Source organism: Volvox carteri, assembly GCF_000143455.1.
Source record: "Volvox carteri f. nagariensis unplaced genomic scaffold VOLCAscaffold_25, whole genome shotgun sequence".
Lineage (NCBI taxonomy): Eukaryota > Viridiplantae > Chlorophyta > Chlorophyceae > Chlamydomonadales > Volvocaceae > Volvox > Volvox carteri.
In genome coordinates, this window is record NW_003307568.1 from 1,042,773 (window position 1) to 1,056,193 (window position 13,421).

Below are 13,421 nucleotides of genomic sequence, written 5' to 3' on the forward strand. Positions count from 1 at the left end.
GGAAACCCCCCGTGTTCCATATGCCACGTAAAACGATGCAGCCCATATGCAGCCGCTGCATGTGCACGCCCAAAAATGGAAAGATTTAACACCGAAATGCGTCGAAACCTAGTCCAGACTTTGTCTAGTTGCACATCCCAGTCCCTGCCTGTGGTTTCTCCCACATCCGTAAAAGGTAGATTGAGAGCCGTAGCCATATGTACGACCTTCATGTCATGATTTATTGTTATATGTGGGTGGGTGCCGAGAGGTAACAGCTCAACCTTATCCAGGTTAAGTTGCTGTCCAGAAGCCTGTGCGTACACCCTCATACATTCAAGGAAAGCCGGAATTGCTTGGATTCCTTCTAAAACAACTTCCGTGTCATCAGCAAATTGCACACCTGTAACCATTTCTGAATTATTTTGGGGTAAATGAATCCCCACTTGGTTGTACTGTAACCAACACAGTAACGCCTGCGCGACAAACAAGTATAGCAACGGTGCCAACGGACATCCCTGTCGCACACCCGCTGTAAGAGCAACTTCACGGGAAAAAAAACCATTTACTACCGCTTTCGACGCTGTATCAGATAACAGAATTTTAGTCCAACTAATGAACCCTGCTCCTGCGCCCATAGCATCCATTGCTTCAAATAAAAAATTACGATCTAAGGAATCGTAAGCTTTAGCAATATCCAAAAAGGCCAGGAGACACGACTGTCCTGTCGTCGACATAAGTCGACATAAGTTCTTGTCAGCGCAATAAGGCTTCAAATCGAAAGCGGCGGACTGCTGCAACCCCTTCCCATTCCAGATAACGTTTGGGATAGTGTGTCAATGGATTTGGTCACACAGCTACCCACAACCCGCAATGGGCATGACGCGATAGTAGTATTCGTGGATCGCCTGAGCAAGATGACGCACTTTGCTTACATCCGTCGGTGCGGAGGGTCTAGCCCGCCTCTGTGTGGCTTTGCGATTTCCAAACAATAGGGCCTTTTACAGAATAGTGTTCCTGACCAGGACACACGCTTTACAAGCAACGTTTGGAAGGAAACTTTCCGAGTACAGCCTACCACCCCCGACGGATGGTCAAACCGAGCGAATGAACAGCGTACTGGAAGAGGCACTTCGGCACTATATTTCGCCAACTCAGGATGATTGGGAAGAACATCTGCCACTCATCGAGCTTGCCATCAATACCTCGAGGCAGCGCTCAACGGTTGCCACCCTTAACGGTATAAACTAACCACTTGAGCCGGTTGGCTTGCACCTGACGACTGAATAGCCTGTCGCACTTCTATCCCAAGGTCACGTGCAAACCTATTGAACAAGCAAAACAGTGTCTCAAGGCTGCGTAATCCCGATGGTGTGATGACACCGACAAGCGCCGGCGTTCCGTGCGTTGTGAGGTTGGTTGGGCAATCAGTGCTGCTCAGCACCCGCGACATCCAGTTGAGAAATAACCTGGAGAAAAAGAAGTTACTGCCTAAACTTATTGAGCCATATAAGGTTGTCGCAAGTGTGCGAGAAAATGCGTAAAACTAGAGTTACCCGCCAACTCCCGATTCCATCCGGTCTTCCATGTATCCTTGCTCAAACCTTTCAAGGATGATGGAACACGACAACCTCCGCCCCCGTTCATAGTTGATGAAGAGCCATATTACATGGTTGAGGCACTAACTCAAGTCATAACACTTGACCATCGTGATGTTAAGATCCGAGGTGGAACCGGCAAAACACGACGGGAATATCTGGTTAAATGGGAAGGCTATGACTCCAGTCATAACACCTATGAACCGGAAGACTCCCTGCGTCAGTCCGTTCCCCCGGCCGAATCTTTTGACGATTATGAGCGACGGTTGGCGGCCAAATCCGGGCAACCTACACCGAAGAGGAAAGTGGTCCTGGCCACCTCTCCTTCGGTAGCACCCCGGGAACATTACCCCAGAACAACCGAAACGGAAAGCACCTGTTCACAACAAGAGGTGGCACTCCCCGGACGGTTCGCTTCTGAGGAAAGGGATGTAGTTGGCTACATTTACCTTGAGAATATATTAAGCTATTAAAGCTTAACCACAGCAGCGGTACGGTACTGAAAATATGAACCGTACTCCTCAACTGTAGAACTCACTTTCTGTTACGCTATCACAACGTAGCGTACGATCTTCACACTGCAAGACTCCAGGAATGAAGATGGCGGCAAGTGGGCCGCATATAAGTCACCCTGCAGGTGGAGAAGCTGGTGAAGTGCTTCGGCCAGACACTTTTGTATCACTATGCTAGTGTTCAGGGTTAAAACCTTGCTGTCACCGTTCTCTTCGTAAGTCTTCGAACTCTCGAAACGTTCCCCTACCCCGGCCTCGCGACCAAACGTCTTCGCTGTAACGCATAAGGTAAGGTAAGGGACTGCTACTACAGCTGCGCTATCATTTCTTCGCACCGTCAATGCACCAGCTATACGCTTATTGCTGCACCGGCAGCGTTGCTGACCCGTAACCTGCAACGAACTTCCAGATGTATATCTTACATGCAGGACAACCTTCAACAACACAGTACTTAGTCGTACTTATCGAAGGTACCTTGAACGATTTCAGTGACTTCAAATGGCAGACTGCGGGTACCCGGGTGATGGACGTTCAGGAAGAGCTCGCAGCGCAAAGCCCCGACAGCCCTGGAAACCTTTAGGCTTAGCACCGAACAAACTAGGTACTAGAGTCCGTTGGCCTAGAAAACGACGTTCATTACACGGCATTGTTATTTAATGTAATATAATTACATTCGCCTTACGGCTAATAGTATTCCACAAGACCTTGTGGCCTTCCTTGTCATCCCCTCAGGGTTTCGCTCCTCCCTAGGTATATAACGCCGTCCCTTGCGCGCTCTGTTAGCCGCCAACGCCCAACAGCAACGCCTTAATGCATAAGCTATATTTCGCCATGTGAATTCCTGGTTGCTTGCCATCTGACGGGTACATGTCTGGCTGAACATCTAATAGACGCGTATGCTTCCAACCACTCACCAATCGGTCCTTGAACTCCAATACCACACCTTGGCCTGTTCATCAGCCAGTCCACTCGTTCGTCCACTCGTGTAGCCCTTGCGGGGCTCTTTCCATACGTCGTGCCCCAGATAACTTAGAAAACGGAGTAGTAGTGGCCCCCATCCGGCCCCTTCGGGGTTGAAGAGGGACTCTTCGACCTCCTGTAGCAAAACTTGGCGTGCCACAGACCCACGCTGTAAACGGACACGGCTCCAAAACCTCACAATCTATTTGAAAACGTGGTAGTGTAGGGGTAGCTGCGACAATTCAGCGAACAGGAGGCGTAGGTTAAGCATAGTAAAATAAAGTTTGCGCTGCGTTGGTTTGACAGCTCCTACAATTTGTCGCATGAAAGATACCTGAAGCTGCACTGCCCCGTCCATTAGGCATGCCTCGAAGGGCCCCTCTGCAAGGTTACTCGCATCACTCCGCCTCCTGAGCCTTCAGCTAGCATAAACGGCCCCCACGCTTGACAGCCATACAACAGTATTGCTCGTACCTGCGTGTCAAAACACCTCATCTTCACATCCGGGGCGAACAACTTTAGCTTATCCAATTTTGTACCCAACGCGAACATAGCTGCTCTAGCTGTGTCGTACAACTGCTGGCGGCAGGCCCGCAATTGCCATTCGGGCCATACACTAACTCCAGATATCGTGCACTCTCCTTAGGCAGTACGGCCTGGGCAGCCAGCCTGAGCTCATCACACGATGCTTGGACAGCACTCCTTGTTTCGCTGTCACTTGCAAAAACGAGGTGTTCACATTTCGACACATTTGGCCGCATCCCAAAATCATCACAGAACATGTCCACAATGTTGAGCAGCTCCGCCATGCGCCCCGCTGTCGTTGCCAGAAGACTAATGTCATCGGCATAAAGGAGGATGAGAGGACACTCGCTCATTTCCAACCTTCGGTGCATCCTCCGGCCGTGCCCTGGTGTTAACACCGTCATGGTGTCAACACCTTCCCTTCTCGTAAAGGAACGAACGCACGCACGTGTGTATGATGTTACAGGGTGGTATAGCTTCACCAGCGGCCCCCTTGCCTGAGGCAGTTCCCTGCTCTCCCCTGCAAGAGGGGCACCCTAATCCATTCACCCCGTCCGACTTCAGAATGTATTCGTTGGGTTCAGCAACTCACCACCAGCATCCAACCAAATCTAGCAGATCAACGGCGCCACACCTTAGTTCCTGGTCAGGTCGCAAGTTGATATAATCACGTCCTACACCGTCCACAAGATGGGCTGCCACCTCCCAATTCAACACCCCTCACACACCGAGGGGTCGGCAGGCGGATTTGAGCCCGGTGTGTGTGTGTGAGCTCTCCAACAGCCCAGCCGTCCCCCTGGCACCACATCACGCGGCGGGCACTCAGGGGCAGGAAACCCCGCAAGGCCCCCTTCGCCTTGCTTCTCAAAGCACAGCACAACGATAAATTAACAAGCGCCTGTCACAATTAAGAAATGAAACTCGCGCAAAACGAACATGAATTACGGAAAGACAGATGTTTGCGGATGCGTACATATGTCGAACCATGCCATATACCACATACATACATATATACATATATGCATGTACGTTCTCAACATGCATGCCTGTTCCTCACCCATCCTATGAGCTGTACCAAGCGTCCAGGAAGCCACTGGGAACAAACCGCCGCACTGCAACAACCCACGCTTCACGCTGACTATCGACTTCGATGCCCCACGCTACACAATCCCTCCAGGTCTCGAATTGGCTCCTTCCCCGATCCAAAACGGAAGTTAGTTAGGCAGCTTAGCTGCTGTTGACCTTGGAAGGCGCCACATACACCAACACGGAGTGGAGTTTAGTTCAGCAACCTGGCGGCGCACCACACACCTGTCGCAAGCTTAATCTGTATAAGCTGCCAAAGCGCACCAAGTAATACAAGCGCACTTAATTATACACACTCACACACACACACATTTCGCACCGCTCCGAATCACTCGAAACCGCGGGGCCGGATGTATAATGGCGGGCTACAGAACCTTGCCTGACACTGCTGCAAACAAGCGAAAGCAACAAACAGCAACACATAAAAAAACTGAAGACCAGCAAAACGAAGGTACGGACAAGCAGCTCAACCCCCAAGAACCCAATACGCAAGAATGTGGAACAATCACGCACCGCGTGTTCTTGTTCACGAAGCGAGAGCAGAGGGGCTACAGCATTATGGGGGTTCCAATATGCTGGTGCCAGTGTATGGATGTAAGGATACATGTGAGCAGGACGGTAGCAGCAGCACGTGTACCCCCCCGGGGGTTTCAAAGGGCGTGGGCAGCATTCTGGCTCCGTCCATCCAGCCCAATTAGGTTCATGAGGGCGCAACTGCAAAACAACTGCAGCTAAACTGAAGGCGGGTCTGAAAGCGGCAATGCCTAGCAGGCGGGTAGTGGTGCCATGTGGCAGACACATATCTCTTTACTGTAAGCAGTTGACCGTATCCAGGCAACGCTGCACGACTGGATCAACAGCCCAATGTGTCGCAATCAGAAGTTACCTCAACGAGGGCTAGGCCGGGGGCTGGAGCGGGGGCTGGGGCGGGGGCTAGTCCGAGGGCTAGGCCGGGGGCTAGGCCGGGAGCTAGGGCGGGGGCTAGGACGGGGGCTAGGCCGGGGGCTAGGGCGGGGCCTGGGGCTGTCGCCATGAGGCTTGGGGCTTGGAGGCGGCGGGCTAGGCGGCTTGGGGCTTGGAGGCGGCGGGCTAGGCGGCTTGGGGCTTGGAGGCGGCGGGCTAGGCGGATTGGGGCTTGGGGTTAGCGGGCTGGGTGGCGCCGGCGGCGGTGGGGCCGGGACCCGGCAGAAGGAGCCCTGGGTGAAGAAGTCCACGGGCGGTGGCGGGTTGTATACCAGGTCGCAGCAGAGGGGGTCGCCTACACGGCACCAGGGCGGGAAGGGTGTACGGTTGATGAAAGGGGCGACAGACAGCACGACGCACCCGGCAGTCAGTTCCTAAATCCCCATGGCCATCATGGCTACGGTTCCCAGCCAGTGCAGCCGCATGCATGCATGCGTTCCAGGCTTATATGCGTCCGTATTCTGCGGTGATGTGCTGTCCTTTGCTTCTATATGTGGTCTTCAGATAGACGTGATGCAGGAATGCACGGGCCCCAATCTGCTGGCTCCCGACCCGGCCTTGTTGTCACAAGCAACCGGCCTACCACCTTCCCGACCGGAGACGCTCCACTGGGCGGACAACGTATCTCACGGTGCTAAGAAACGTCCTAGACAGGGGGAGCTCATCAGCTCATCAGGCTACATCAGATAATGATGATGATTATTATGATCAGCATGCGGACAGGCCAATCGAAAAGAACGACTAACGAGTTTGCCAGACAAGGCAAACTAGCCAACTCTAGGACAGCACCTGCGTGCCTGTCTGTCGGGTTTAAGGTTACGGTTTAAGTCAGGCACGGGCATAAAGCGGTTTGCGTTCGACATACTTACTGTCTGCTGGCGAGGGGAACAGCACCAGCGACCGCAGGGCGTCAGTGGCGGGCGGTGCACGGGAGATCATCACGTTGGGGGCGGCACCCGACAAATGTCCTTCCTCCGTGGTGTTGGTGTTCTCCCTCCGAAACCACATCAGGTTGAAGCGGTTGTCGCCGAGTGAGGCGTTGTGGCGGTACAGGTCGTTGGGATTGCTGCAGCTGCCGATGAAGCCGTAACCGTTAACCTGTACGAGCAACGTCGCAAGTCGCGGGCTAGCAAGCCTGAATGAAAGCCACCGAATTGCATCCATTTTCATTAAGATTCATTGTAAGGAAAATCATCTGGGCAACTTGAGATCATAGGATCTCAGAATTAACAGAGATTAGCCACGATGAAATTTTTGCATTCACGATGAACATATTATCAACGCATTTCGGATCTTAGGATCGAAGCTTAGGAACTCGTTGTAATCCTAGCCTAGTAGTATCCAACTTAAATTGCATAGGTCTGCAAGCGGCTTGAATATGAGTAACGCTGACTAATGGAAAGAACTACCAGAAAGGTATCCAGCTAAGGGTCCAGCTAGCCATCCATTAAAGTAGCCAGTGGCTGGCTGGTCTTCGCAGCCTTTGCATAACTACATTAAGGGGCGCCTACGGCCAAGCAATAAGCGGTTCGCGCTCACCTGCTTAAAAGCGTAGGGCTGTCCATTCAGCGTCAGGTTGACGTTCATGTCGATGCTGGTGGTAGCTCGGTCCGTGCAGTTGCCATCCAGAAAGTAGAAGATGGAGGCGGAGCCCGTAGCCGTGAGCTTGGAGCCGCTGGGCGGAAACATGGGCAGCGGGCCCAGGACGCCCAGAGACGGGTCGATAGTGGTCCATAAGGAGCACGAAGCGACATGGTGACGAATAAATTCCTTGCCTGCGGAGGCAAGGATTGGAAAAGTTCCCGGCTTTTGAGTGGGATGCACAACATCGGGCAACCCTCCTTGTCCGCAAGCACACCAGCTACTGTCCCTTGACACCGATCTGATTTGATTTCCTCAGTTGGTTTTCCCCCTAGGTTTTGCAGAGCAGTTGCAGTAGCCCTGCGTCAACAAGGACTGTCTTCGTAATTCGATTAACCTACCAGGTGTTGGCACAGGAAGGAATGACCAGTCGTGAAGGCCTCCTCTGCAAATCAGCAGCAATGCAGCTAAGTGATTCTAGTCATAGCTCAGCTGATTCGTTTCGAGTGTTCGGAAGGATGATCACTTCTTACGGTCTCACCCGTGGCCTTCGACCAAGCAACTAAACGCCAGCACGCTTAGTGCAAGCAGTGTCGTAAGCTTATGACCTGGCATACTCATTAAGAGGAGCCTACTGATGAATCACCAAAATCGGTTTTTACGGCGGCTCTCGTCCGGCCTTAGACCAACACTGCTAGCGCTGTATCGTCCGACCTATTTCCTACTAGAATTTATGTGTACAGTGCTAAATATATTATAAAACCATAAGGCGCAGGGATGTTGTAGAGTATCCCCCATACAGTCACGAGGTACACAGCGGACAAGCGCGTCCTGAGAGTCCGGTCGGTCGATTTATCTTCAGATCCTTGATTCATTATATTCTCTTTGATTTGCATGCGATGTGAATAAATCGGCCTGCCTTTTGTTGCTTAACGCATTGTGACACATACCGTCTTGATAGCAGCATTTCAGTAGGTGAAGCGCGTTATAAGTGTACACGAAAATGTTATTTATTGCTGCAAACTCCAAGAACATCTTTTGCGTCCGTTCGTCGGGAATGATTGTGATAACTGACGCACGCGTATATCCATTGAATCACATTGCACCGTCCAATGCAACAACATCTCATCCTTATTTTCATTATCATGTAAATATCTGTGGTTAAACTGACTGCATTCCGTCATTCCGTCCGGAAGCTAGCTTACACATTCGGCAATCTAGCTTCTAGCTTCCTGTCAGGAGCATTTCCAAATCCAAAACGCCAGTAGCAGTTTTGGAAATAAATGAAATTCAGTTCATCGAGAAGATCCAAAGCCACTAAGCGAAGACGCAGCCTGTCGGGTAGTTCCCCTGGGCCGGTATGCATCCCCATCAAGTGCGAAGGAGGGGCACCGAATACCTGCCCCTTAACATCCGCGGTGCCTTGGTAGATATTCCCCTAAGTAATCTTACGATAATTCCCGTGGCGTAAACTTTGACCCTCTCGGAGCTTGCTCGCAAGCCAGCCCGCCTTTCGACACCCGCCACGCAAGGGCAGAGGCCCGTTGCGCTGCTTCCCTAGCTAGGCAATAGCGACGCAACTTGCCCAGCGCCCCGCCTGCAGCCCGTGTTGATTGCCCATAGTCAGATTCACGATTTCCGAGTGGGCCCGGTGTGCAAGCACAGTGTGTGTGATAGGGGAATATCCGTACACAAACGTAACCACTTTGATTCCCGGCACGTCCCCGCCTTACCCTCTGTTTCGCTCAACCTTCCCATGAAGCTGGTCCAGCGCCCAGCACCACTAAGCATCCAGGAATATTTTTACCGGATCAATTACAGCATCAACGCTGCACCACCCGGTCGGCCTACACGCACAGAACCGCCTGGAGTGCAGCCCACCATCGAGGCGCTGCCTGCCAACCCGGTGCGTTCGGCCGTGCACTCGACTGCTCCTTCAGTCTCCTTTCCCCAGGCCCTTCAATCCTCCCTACTTTGCCCTTTTCTGTTCTTGTCCCGTCCTTTCGTTACAATTCAAGGGTACCCAGGCAGGGCGCTTCCGCTTGACACGTCTGCCGTTCTGGCCTGTGCCCTGTGCCGCGCAGCTCTGCCGTGCAACCGGGCAAAGCGAACGCCGAACGCGGCGCGTTTTGGGGTGCATGGCACGTACTCCCTTTCATAGCATTCAACGCCAGTCCACACCTATCGAGTCTGGAACCTTTCTGTCATACATGTGCAAGACCTCAATAGGTTCTTAGGAAATCGATCATGGTAGATGAGGAGGAAAGTTGGTTGCCGTCCAGGTCAGCCACCGGCAAATTACAGATATAAGATTTTGGTTATCTTGAAACAAAAAGCTGTGAACAGGTCGGAAAGCTGAAAAAACAGACTCGGTTAGGTTGGTCATAAAAACGTTCTCGGTGAGTAGCCGTAACACTATCATAGTTGCTTCACCACGTCAGATGGTTTTGCAAGCGCAAACGTGCAACTGCTGCTGCTGTCTCTGCTGCAACTGCTGCTGCCTCCGCTAATCAATAAATTAAGTGCCTAACTAAACAACCGCAGCGGTCACAGCGTCTATATCTACCGAACTATTGCTTACTGGCCCACCACCAAAACACCCTCAACCATGACACCCGCCCGTTGCGCTCGCCGAGACGACAGGACGCCCCACAGCCAATTGACCGCTTCGCATCACAGCACGCCCACCCGCCAACTGCAGCCCTCGTTCCCCCCCTTCCCCTGCACCCCCCTTCTACACGGCTCCACCAGACATGTCGTGCACCCTCCGTGCACTCCGCAACGACCCTCACCCAGATCCCACCTCCCGCATGCAGACTCCCAAACCCTCCCCCTTCCCCCTCCTTCGTTCCCATCCCACCCACCCCTCTTCTTCTCTCCCGGCACCCCATCCACCCAGCCCCCAGGGCCCCACCCAGCACCCGCCCAAGATCACTCCGCCGTTGCATCCAGCGCCGCCCTGGCCTTGGCCGCCTTGGGCACCTTCTTGCCGGCCCCCTCCTCAAGGATGTCCTTGCGGTCGTAGTAGTGCGGCGCGATTTCCACCAGCCACTGCGGCTGAATCTCGCTCACGGTGCGCATGAAGGCCTTACTGGTGAGCACCAGCTCGTGGTACACCACCCAGCGCGGCAGCGACTGGATGAGCGGCTGCCCCTCCCGACGAGGCGGGTTGAGGCTGCAGCTGGGGTGCAGGTTGACCATCTGGGGACATTATGGGGGTCAAGAACAACGGGAAAAAGAAGGAAAGCAGGCAGGGGGGTGAAGGAGGGGGTTTAAGGAGGGAAGAAAGACGGCGGACCATGAGGCGTTAAACAAACAACCGAATGAGGCGGGCGCGCCCCGAGGGGCTGACAGCGGTAGCACAGCACTTAAAGGCTTCTGACGAACTCCTGGTGCGTTTTCGGAGGAGGGTTCGGAGCGCTTGGACGTGTGACAAGGACATCGGGGACAAGAACACTGGTCATGTCGAGGCATACATATACACATCAGCATGACAGGGCAGCGCTTTTAGCGGTTCTTCCTTCTTCTGCATGCATATAGTGATAGTAAGGGCTGGACTTGGACCCACAGGAAGTGGGCACAACGCCAGGGGGCGCACATTCCCAGCCCGCGGTTGTATCGCTTTGAACCCACCATCGGGTGTTTGACGGTGCGGTAGCTGCCGTCCTTTCGCAGCTGCGCAGTGTGGTAGAAGAAGCCCGAAGCAACGGCCTAAACAGGACACGAGGGGGGGGCGGAGGTTAGGAAACGGAAGCCACCGGCTCCCCCATGGTTAGGGTTAGCAACGGGGCGTTAGCAACGACGGCCTGAGCGCCGCAGTGCGTGCCAGGGCAACTTTCCGTCCGTCTATCTGTCTGTCCATCTGTCTGTCTGTCGGCAACTATCTGGGTTAAGGTCAGATTTCGCCACACCTCGCGACGGCTGGGGGCCTTACTGCTGCTAACCCACTGCGCCACTCGCTGCCACCGATGCCGGCACCACCTGCCGAAACCGGCCACCTGTGTTGCCGGTGTTGCCTCGACGGGGCTCCCGACCAGTAGACGAACCCTAAGCTCACTTTCACACGCCCGATATGGTGCGTCCAACCCGGAGCCGGCTGGGGGGCCTGGGCGCGGGAAAGGTTAGGAGCGGCCTCATGATGCCGCCTCACCCCGCCTGCTGCTCCTCCTCACCTTTTTGATGCCGTCCAGGTCCATCGGGTCTCCCACCATCTCAATCTCTACACGCTCCATAAGGCCTGCGAGGTGGGATGACGTCATCGCAGGGGTGCGGACGGCCGCGTTGCGTTATCATGACGGGGCTGAGGTCCGATTCGGGAGCGGCCCCCTGCGGGCCTCCCCGCCGCCCTGTCACGGCCTGCGCTGTCACGACACCACCCCGAGGCGCCCCACGTGGTCCCTGCCACGTTTCCACATCCGGCTCCCCACTGCCCTGCATGTGCCTCCTCTCCCCCCCCCTCACACACACACACTCACCCACGAGCTGGTCCCGAATGTCGCGAGCTCGCTTCATGGACCGGACCTATCCCCGTATTGTTGGTGGGGGTGGGGGCGGGGGGGAGTAAGTAGTCAAAGGGGAGGAGAAAGGGCGGGAGGGGAACGTCGCCGTATGCTGGCGGTTGTTGAATCGCAGTGGGTCCCACCAGTCGAGCAATGGAAGGAAGCAAACAGCATTAAAACAGCATTAAACATAGCAACGGGGTGGAGGGTGCAGATGGACAGACATGGCAACAGACGGACAGACAAAAAAGACAATATAAAAATCAGGTAGACAGGCAGGCAGGCAAACGGATGGATGAACACTTGTTACCGACAAACACAGGCGGCCCCATCACCCTTTCCCCAGCTCTGGAAGGGACAGCACCGGGAAGGAACGGTGCTGCCTGCCGCACGGGCGCCCCCCCCTTTGGATTGACGTCCCCCTATAAATCAAGCCCATCACCCCAATCCCCGAGAGCCCTTCCAACCTCCAATCAGATTACTCCTGGCTAAAGCCCATGGCATCATTACAACCGGCACTCATGACATGTCCATGGCCCTGGGATGTAGAGTGCATCACCCACACCAGCATGAGCACACACAAGCACACACACGTACGACACCTGGATGTAGTTCTCATAGCACCACTGCGTGCTGAATCCGGATTCCGCCCACCCGTCGTACACCGCCAGCAGCGCCATGTGGTCGCCCACACCCCCCCGTGCGAAGTTGCGGTGGGCGTTATCCGCGTACAGCGCCTTGTCCTGTGACACCGGATAGGTGCGTGAGTGGAGGGGGCAATCCCGGGGACAACGAGGACAACTAAGGAAACCCCCGGTGGCAAAGCAAGCCGAACCCAAACAGCTAGGTGGGGCGTGTGGGCGCCGGTTGGGGGCGTGTGGGGCCCTTGGGGGGTTACCTTGGGTCGATAGAATATGGATGAGCCCACTGAGACCATGGCGCAGACGGTCGCAATCTGCTCCGAAACCTGCACACACCACAATGTCAGGGGCTGTTGCCAATACATACATACGCAGGTACGTTTACGTACATTGAGGGCAGTACACTCGTACAAACACTCGCGAAACGCACTTTTCCAGCTTCGCGATATTTTCCCTCGTAGAAGCCCCGCATGCCGCGGGGATCTGCAAAAGCCCGATGTGAAACGTGTATTATGACATCCTCCTGACAACTAACCTAAAACCCTAAAACGAAACAAGAAGCTCCGACGAAGTCCGGCCCTGCAGCTCCTTTTTGTGTCATGCCGTACAAGGCGTGCGCGTTGTACGGATACGCACGTACCTTGTACGTCTCACTCGCCAGCAGTGTCTTGGCAAGCATGGGGTCCAGCGGGAACTCCGCCATGCGCCGACCCAGCTTGGTCAGCTCGCCCCTGGGGGGCCAGGGGGGTAGGTGGATTGGTGGGGAAAGATTGTGTGGGTGCATGGTGGTAGCGGTTAGTGGTTAGTGGTTAGTGGTGGTGGTGGTGGTAGTGGTAAAGGAAAGTGATCCTCATACCATATGCCGGCGTGGAGGTGGAGGTGGAGGGCGGAATGGCCGCCCACCTGCACGTACGTCAGCAGGCTCATCAGCCCCTCTCTCTTTCACACACACACACGCACACACACACACACAACACACGCACACACACACACACACACACACACACACACACACACACACACACACACACACACACAACACACGCACACACACGCACACACACGCACACACACACA

The 13,421-nt window shown here is 54.4% G+C and overlaps 2 protein-coding genes across 2 annotated transcripts in view; both read right to left on the reverse strand.

Annotated features, from left to right (window-relative positions):
* Positions 1-5,547: 5,547 nt before the first annotated feature.
* Positions 5,548-7,819, reverse strand: VOLCADRAFT_92321 (uncharacterized protein; the record flags this gene model as incomplete). The annotated part of the gene is made up of 4 exons (XM_002951756.1): positions 5,548-5,918; positions 6,493-6,721; positions 7,163-7,298; positions 7,746-7,819. The coding sequence occupies 4 exons, from the start codon at positions 7,817-7,819 to the stop codon at positions 5,548-5,550; spliced, it is 810 nt and encodes a 269-aa protein (XP_002951802.1).
* Positions 7,820-10,135: 2,316 nt separating this feature from the next.
* The window catches only part of VOLCADRAFT_92322 (uncharacterized protein), a gene marked incomplete at both ends in the record, with an annotated part of 15,150 nt that continues 11,864 nt past the window's right edge, over positions 10,136-13,421 (reverse strand). The window contains 8 exons of the mRNA XM_002951757.1: positions 10,136-10,405; positions 10,838-10,915; positions 11,262-11,309; positions 11,377-11,441; positions 11,680-11,725; positions 12,306-12,446; positions 12,602-12,670; positions 12,985-13,075. Coding sequence (XP_002951803.1) covers positions 10,136-10,405; positions 10,838-10,915; positions 11,262-11,309; positions 11,377-11,441; positions 11,680-11,725; positions 12,306-12,446; positions 12,602-12,670; positions 12,985-13,075 — 808 coding nt within the window. The remainder of the gene's footprint in view (positions 10,406-10,837; positions 10,916-11,261; positions 11,310-11,376; positions 11,442-11,679; positions 11,726-12,305; positions 12,447-12,601; positions 12,671-12,984; positions 13,076-13,421) is intronic.